The 9,007-nt window shown below is 46.3% G+C and overlaps 1 protein-coding gene across 4 annotated transcripts; it reads right to left on the bottom strand.

The window, feature by feature from the left end:
- Window positions 1-3,129: 3,129 nt before the first annotated feature.
- Window positions 3,130-5,099, bottom strand: LOC112562366 (myosin heavy chain, embryonic smooth muscle isoform-like). Of its 4 annotated transcripts, none has more exons than XM_025235608.1 (2): window positions 4,008-5,099; window positions 3,130-3,815 (listed from the first exon to the last, which is right to left on the bottom strand). In XM_025235608.1, exon 1 carries the CDS (start codon window positions 4,598-4,600, stop codon window positions 4,103-4,105), a length of 498 nt encoding a protein of 165 aa, XP_025091393.1. In that variant the 5' UTR covers window positions 4,601-5,099; the 3' UTR covers window positions 3,130-3,815; window positions 4,008-4,102. The 4 variants fall into 4 exon arrangements, with proteins under 4 accessions (XP_025091393.1, XP_025091391.1, XP_025091392.1 ...); XM_025235606.1 differs by having other exon boundaries at window positions 3,130-3,808; window positions 4,001-5,098; XM_025235607.1 differs by having other exon boundaries at window positions 3,130-3,853; window positions 3,982-5,098.
- Window positions 5,100-9,007: the final 3,908 nt, after the last annotated feature.

Consider the following 9,007-nt stretch of genomic DNA (forward strand, 5'->3'; position numbering starts at 1 on the left):
CAGTAGTCTAGGCAACCCAAGTATAAAAAAGCTGCGGGTAGGGGGGTTGTGGGTCTTTAGTCCTTGAACTCTGAGACAATGAGGCGAGTAGCCCGTGTGTGTCACAACTCCACCCATCGGCACACACTCGTCCCTCCTGGTGTCCAGACTCCGCCGAGTTCACTTGCCCCTTACTTCGTAAGTATAGCCCCCGGGGTCATAGGGGTCACGTGACGTCAGCCCGCATTCTTGTGCAAAAGAATGTGACGGTCGTGCAGCAATTAATCATCTTGAAGGGGCCAGGCCTCTTCATCCATTTTTCATGAGCTTCGTCTCTTTGATGAATTTTGCTCACGCTTCGACGATTTTTTGTATCGGGACACTTCTTGTTGGGAACTCCCTGAGTCCTCTCCTGGCGATGCAACAGGATAAGACTGTTTCGTTTTGACAGCAGGATACACAGCCCGATACATCATTATTCAGCAACCAAGCGCAATATGCACCGTACACTATACACTGCACACTATATACTACACACTGTGCACTATACACTGAACACTAAACACTGTTCAATGTACACGACGCACCGTACACTATACACTATACACTGAACACTATACACTACGCACCATACAGTGTATACTATACACTACACACTATTCAATATACGCTATACACTATGCACCGTACACTATACACTGTTCACGGTACACTACCCACTGTTCACTATACAGTGTGCACTATACACTATACGCTATACACTAAGCACTATGCAATATACATTGTACACTAAGCAATGAACGCTATACACTATGCACCGTTGACTGTACACTATACCCCACACACTGTTCACTATACACCGTACACTATACACTGTTCACTGTACACTGTACACTATATGCTATACACTAAGCACTATACGCTATGAACTATACACTGTATACCATGCAGGATACACTATACACGGTACACTGTACACTATACACTGTTCACTGTACACTACACACTATACACGGTACACTATATACCATACACTAAGCACTATACACTATGTACTGTAGACTATATGCTATACACTAAGCACTATACGCTATGAACTATACACTGTATACCATGCAGGATACACTATACACTGTTCACTACACACTATACACTGTACACTATATGCCATACACTAAGCACTATACACTATGCACTGTACACTGTACACTATGCACTACATTATGCGCACACGATGCAGTTTTAAGACCAGGATGCTATTACACCATGATACAGCTAGAAACATATCGACGACCATTGTATTTAAGTGCACTAAATATGTACCACTGTACCACCCCCCTGCACACTATATATATATGTACCACCCACACCCAGCACACTATATATATATATACTATATATATATGTACCACCCAAACCCAGCACACTATATATATGTACCACCCACACCCAGTACACTATATATATATGTACCACGCACACCCAGCACACTCTATATATGTGTACCACCCACACCCAGCACACACTATATATATATATGTACCACCCACACCCAGCACACTATATATATGTTACCACCGACACCAGTACACCTATATATATGTACCCACGCACACCCCAGCACACTCTATATATGTGTACCACCCACACCCAGCACACTATATATATATGTACCACCCACACCCAGCACACTATATATATGTGTACCACCCACACCCAGCACACTATATATATATGTACCACCCACACCCCAGTTACACTATATATATGTACACCACACCCAGTACACTATATATATGTACCACCCACCCAGTACACTATATATATGTACCACCCACACCAGTACACTATATATATATGTACCACCACACCCAGCACTAGATATATTGTACCACGACACCCAGTACACTATATATATGTACCACCCACACCCAGTACTCTATATATATATGTACCACCCACACCCAGTACACTATATATATATGTACCACCCACACCCAGTACACTATATATATGTACCACCCACACCCAGTACACTATATATATGTACCACCCACACCCAGTACACTATATATATGTACCACCCACACCCAGTACACTATATATATACGTACCACCACAACCCAGTACACTATATATATGTGTACCACCCACACCCAGTACACTATATATATGTACCACCCACCCAGTACACTATATATATGTACCACCCACACCCAGTACACTATATATATGTACCACCCACACCCAGTACACTATATATATATATGTACCACCCACACCCAGCTCACTATATATATGTGTACCACCCACACCCAGTACACTATATATATGTACCACCCACACCCAGTACACTATATATATGTACCACCCACACCAGTACACTATATATATGTACCACCCACACCCAGTACACTATATATATATGTACCACCCACACCCATACCACTATATATATTACCACCCACACCCAGTACACTATATATATATGTACCACCCCACACCCAGTACACTATATATATGTACCACCCACACCCAGTACACTATATATATGTACCACCCACACCCAGTACACTATATATATAGTACACCCACACCCAGTACACTATATATATATGTACGACCCACACCAGTACACTATATATATATATGTACCACCCACACCCAGTACACTATATATATGTACCACCCACACCCAGTACACTATATATATATACCACCACACACCCAGTACACTATATATATATATGTACCACCCACACCCAGTACACTATATATATATATACACCACACCCAGTACACTATATATATGTACCACCCACACCCAGTACACTATATATATATATGTACCACCCACACCCAGTACACTATATATATATATACCACCCACACCCCAGTACACTATATATATATGTACCACCCACACCCAGTACACTATATATATATATATATATGTACCACCCACACCCAGTACCACCCACCCAGTACACTATATATATATATGTGTACCACCACACCCAGTACACTATATATATATATGTACCACCCACACCCAGCACACTATATATATATGTACCACCCACACAGTACACTATATATATATATGTACCACCCACACCCAGTACACTATATATATATATACCACCCACACCCAGTACACTATATATATATGTACCACCCACACCCAGCTCACTATATATATGTACCACCCACACCCAGCTCACTATATATATATATGTACCACCCACTGTCACGTGTAGCGACGTATCCAGCCACTCCCAGCGCCGAACAGACCAACACGCACACGAAACGACGCTACAAATATATAGACAAAATAAAAAACGAACCCCAAAAACCAAAAAACAACAACAACAAAAAAAAAGAACAAACGCCTCCCAACCGGACGCCAACCGACACCACCCACAACTCCAGACAGTTCCGTTCCCGCAACAGAACCGCCGTGACAACCAGGCTCAGGCTTCCTCACGGCAACAGCCACCACGGTTCCTTCAACGGTAGTCACTAACAAGTCTTCGTCTCTCCGACGGTAATCACCACACTGGTCCCCGTGTCTTCAACGGTAGTCACCGCACAGTTAAAACTTCCTCCATGATGGTTCTTCCCCGTCCTCCTCATCAAAAAAAAAAAAACGTCACCAAACAAAATGACGTCAAACTTTATTGATGCAACAGCCCCCCCTTCCCCCAGGACCAAGACTCAGGCTGAGTCAGCATGCGACACGCGACACATGTCCCCCAAGATGGAGCACCGCGACATTAGACTATACGCGTGATGCCTGCTGCTCAGCCTGTCCATGAACTCTAATTACCCTCGGGGTGGCCATCTAGTCACTTATCCTGTTGTAGGATATGACCTCTATGAACTCTAATTACCCTCGGGGTGGCCATCTAGTCACTTATCCTGTTGTAGGATATGACCTCTATGAACTCTAATTACCCTCGGGGTGGCCATCTAGTCACTTATCCTGTTGTAGGATATGACCTCCATGAACTCTAATTACCCTCGGGGTGGGCCATCTAGTCACTTATCCTGTTGTAGGATATGACCGGCTTTACAAGTCCGCTCGACGTTCTGCTCACCGGGGATGGCCTCCCCTGGAGTGTTAGTTTTGCTGCGTTTCTTCCACCTTGCGATTGGTATGAACCTGTGACGAACGTTCTTTTGCTTCTTGGTCAAGCTGTTCCTCCAGCTTGACAATCTTACTCTCAAGGGTAGCTATGTCAGCCTTAGTAGGAGCTCGGTTGTACCCCTCCAGCTCCCAAGGTTTGTCACGCGTCTCTTTGTCCTGGCGCTCAATGACCAGCCTCTGATTTTGGAGCTTCAGCGACATTGAACGCTCTGTTTGCAAGTTCTTCACTCGCTTGTCATCATCTTTTAGGGCTGCAGCCATTTCCTCCAGTGCAATGCGAGCCTTTTTAACTTCGCGCTGGCAGTCCTCCATCTGAGCTGCCAGCTTCTTGTATCGCTTAACAGCATCTTCCTTCACTTTGTTGGCCATCTCCACTCTCTGCTCTAAGCCTTGCAGACCTCCTCGCAACTCACTGCGAGTAGTTGCTGTTATGGCTCTCTGCTTACGCTCATCCCGAAGCTCTGCTTTCATTTGTCGTGTCTGTTTAAGCAATGGTCTCTTAGACTCCTCATCCAGCTCCTCACGACCAGCTGCATCACGGTCATACTGAGCGTTCAGAGCCGCTATGGAAAAAGTCACGTGACGTCCCTCAACTGGCAACGTTCTCGGTGTTCGTGTTTCAGGGCAGTCGTCGCCCTCTGCCTGCCAGCGAGTGTTCAGGTGTAACGGAGAGGATGTCTGGCTGCCAGAGAGTGTTCATATATAACCACGAAATGGTATGACTGGACTGCTGGCAGACGATTTTTCCACTCAACTACTAAAACCAGGCAGCTGTGTACAAAGCTTCCGGTTTATTCACAGTCATTGTTACGGCTCGCCGACACTAACAGCGGAGAACTTGGCAAGAGGCGAAGCTTTGGTCTCGGCAGACAGACAGCAGTCCATCTATACACATCCTGGTGTGACAAAGGTGACGTGTGCTGTGAGAGAGAGAGTGTTCTGATGTAGCAACGAGGACGTGTGTGTGTGTGAGAGAGAGAGTGTTCAGATGTAACAACAATGAGGACGTGTGTGTGTGAGAGAGAGAGTGTTGAGATGTAACAACAATGAGGACGTGTGTGTGTGAGAGAGAGAGTGTTGAGATGTAACAACAATGAGGACGTGTGTGTGTGTGAGAGAGAGAGTGTTCAGATGTAACAACAACGAGGACGTGTGTGTGTGTGTGAGAGAGAGAGTGTTGAGATGTAACAACAATGAGGACGTGTGTGTGTGTGAGAGAGAGTGTTGAGATGTAGCAAATGAGGACGTGTGTGTGTGAGAGAGAGAGTGTTGAGATGTAGCAACGAGGACGTGTGTGTGTGTGAGAGTGTTCAGATGTAGCAGCGAGGACGTGTGTGTGTGAGAGAGAGAGTGTTCAGATGTAGCAATGACGACGTGTGTGTGTGAGAGTGTTCAGATGTAGCAGCGAGGACGTGTGGTGTGTGAGAGAGAGAGTGTTCAGAATGTAGCAATGAGGACGTGTGTGTGTGAGAGAGAGAGTGTTGAGATGTAGCAACGAGGACGTGTGTGTGTGTGAGAGTGTTCAGATGTAGCAGCGAGGACGTGTGTGTGTGTGTGAGTGTTCAGATGTAGCAATGACGACGTGTGTGTGTGTGAGAGTGTTCAGATGTAGCAGCGAGGACGTGTGTGTGTGTGTGAGTGTTCAGATGTAACTTATGTCAAAGCACAGTGAACTTGCCGCCAGCAGGAGAATGTTGTATGCAGACGTGTTTGTGATGATGATGACGATGATGATGATGACGATGATGATGATTGTGAACTTTGTCAAATCAGTACAAAGAAGTGCCATCAGACGTTGGAGTTCAAGGGGCAAGTCTATAAATGTCATCACCACCATGACGGGGGAGCACCTCTGGCCCCTGACATGCGCACTCTCCCCTGACACGTTACTTCCTCTTCCATTAGCGCCTGCGTGCGGACCGCAAGATTCAGTTTCACATCCTCTTTGTTTGTTTTTTTATACTATCTCTGTCTCTGTCTCTCTGTGCATGTAGACTCGGTTTCGTATCATCTTTGTTCTCCTACTGCCTCTCTCTCTCTTGCTGTCTGCGTGTAGAGTTTGCTCCAGGTCCTCGCTTCTCCTACACTCTCTGTCTCTCTCTCTCTGTCTCTCTGTGTGTGTGGATTTGATTCATATCATGTTCGTCTACTACATTTGTCCATCACTTTGTCCGTGTTTGTTCACAGCTACCATCTTTGTGTCTTCCATCGTCTGTACGCACGGGGCAGGGGGAGGAGGAGGAGGAAGAGGAGGAGAAGGAGGCTGTGTTCTTGAAGGCAAGATCAGTTCCCTCTGTTAATTTCGTGTCGGCAGTGGGTGAGGAGTAGAAGACTGCGAGCACAAAAAGTGAGCGAAAGTGAGAAGGCTGGTGAGTTTTTGAAGGCAAACCCCTCAGTTCTCGGGTTAATTTCTTGTCAGCAAGAAATGGGGGAGGAGTTCCAAGACTGCCAGGACAGATTGGCTGCTGCCTTGACACATCATGTTTGAGTCACGTGACTGGTGGTCTTTGCACTTGCGACTGACTCTGACTTAATTAGGCGGCTAATCCACTTAACCGCTGACAACACTGCGCACCACTTACCACCCGGCTCACCTTTCCTGGGGCCGGTGCCGGGCGGCTGTAGCCACAGACAAATGGCGGCCGGGTGGCAGCAAGCGGCGGGGCTTTGTCCTCAGGAATGGTGAGTGGAAATAACAGGGTAGACCTTGCTGCCTGCCTCCTTCTTGACATGTGGACTGTGTATAGTGTACATGGCCTTCACATGTGTTAATAAATGCACACACGTGAGTACATAAGATTCAAATGAGTTCATAAATATACACGACTCACTGTACACACCATACATCTCCCCACTACACACACTACACACTCACTGTACACACCATACATCTCCCCACTACACACACTACACACTCACTGTACACACCATACATCTCCCCACTACCACACTACACACTCATGTACACACCATACATCTCCCCACTACACACACTACACACTCACTGTACACACCATACCTCGTACACACTACATACACTACACACTGTACACGTACACAGTACCCACACACATACTACACATCACTGTACACACCATACATCTCCCACACTACACACAACACACTCACTGTACACACCATACATCTCCCACACTACACACACTACTCACACACTGTACACACCATACATCTCCCCACTCACACGACACTACATCACTGTACACACACATACATACTACACTCACTCACACATCTCCACTCAGACTACACACTCACTGTACACACCAACATCTCCCACTACACACTCACTGTACACACCATACAATCACACACACTCACTGTACACACCACTCCCCACTACACACACTCACTGTACACACCATACATCTCCCCACACACTACACACTCACTGTACACACCATACATCTCCCCACTACACACACTCACACTCACTGTACACACCATACATCACTACACACTCACTCACTGTACACACCATACATCTCCCGACTACACACTCACTTACACACCATACATCTCCCCACTACACACACTGTACACACCATACATCTCCCCACTACACACTCACTGTACACACCATACATCTCCCACTACACACACTACACACTCACTGTACACACCACAATCTGTACACACATACATATACATCTCACTGTACACACCACATCTCCCCACTACACACACTACACACTCACTGTACACACCATACATCTCCCCACTACACACTACACACTGTACACACCATACATCTCCCCACTACACACTACACTCACTGTACACACCATACATCTCCCACTACACACTCACTGTACACACCATACATCTCCCACTACACACTCACTGTACACACCATACATCTCCCACTACACACTCACTCACTGTACACACCATACATCTCCACACTACACACTCACTGTACACACCATACATCTCCCCACTACACACTCACTGTACACACCATACATCTCCCCACATACACACACTACACACTACACTGTACACACCATACATCTCCCCACTACACACTACACACTCCTGTACACACCATACATCTCCCACCACACACCTACACACTCACTGTACACACCATACATCTCCCCACTACACACACACACTCACTGTACACACCATACATCTCCCCACTACACACACTCACTACGTACACACCATACATCTCCCCACTACACACTACTACACACTCACTGTACACACCATACATCTCCCACACACACTACACACTCACTGTACACACCATACATCTCCCCACTACACACACTACACACTCACTGTACACACCATACATCTCCCACACACACATACACACTCACTGTACACACCATACATCTCCCCACTACACACTCACTGTACACACCATACATCTCCCCACTACACTGTACACACCATACATCTCCCCACTACACACACTACACACTCACTGTACACACCATACATCTCCCACTACACACTCACTGTACACACCAACATCTCCCCACACACTCACTGTACACACCATACATCTCCCACTACACACACTCACACTCACGTACACACCATACACACTCTCCCCACTACAACACACTGTACACACCATACATCTCCCCACTACACACTCACTGTACACACCATACATCTCCCCACTACACACTCACTGTACACACCATACATCTCCCCACTACACACTAATCACACACACACACACATCTCACCACACTACATCACTCACTGTACACACCATACATCTCCCCACTACACACTCACTGTACACACCATACATCTCCCCACTACACACTCACTGTACACACTACACTACATCTCCCTCACCACTACACACTCACTGTACACACCATACATCTCCAC

Source organism: Pomacea canaliculata, linkage group LG4, assembly GCF_003073045.1.
Source record: "Pomacea canaliculata isolate SZHN2017 linkage group LG4, ASM307304v1, whole genome shotgun sequence".
Lineage (NCBI taxonomy): Eukaryota > Metazoa > Mollusca > Gastropoda > Architaenioglossa > Ampullariidae > Pomacea > Pomacea canaliculata.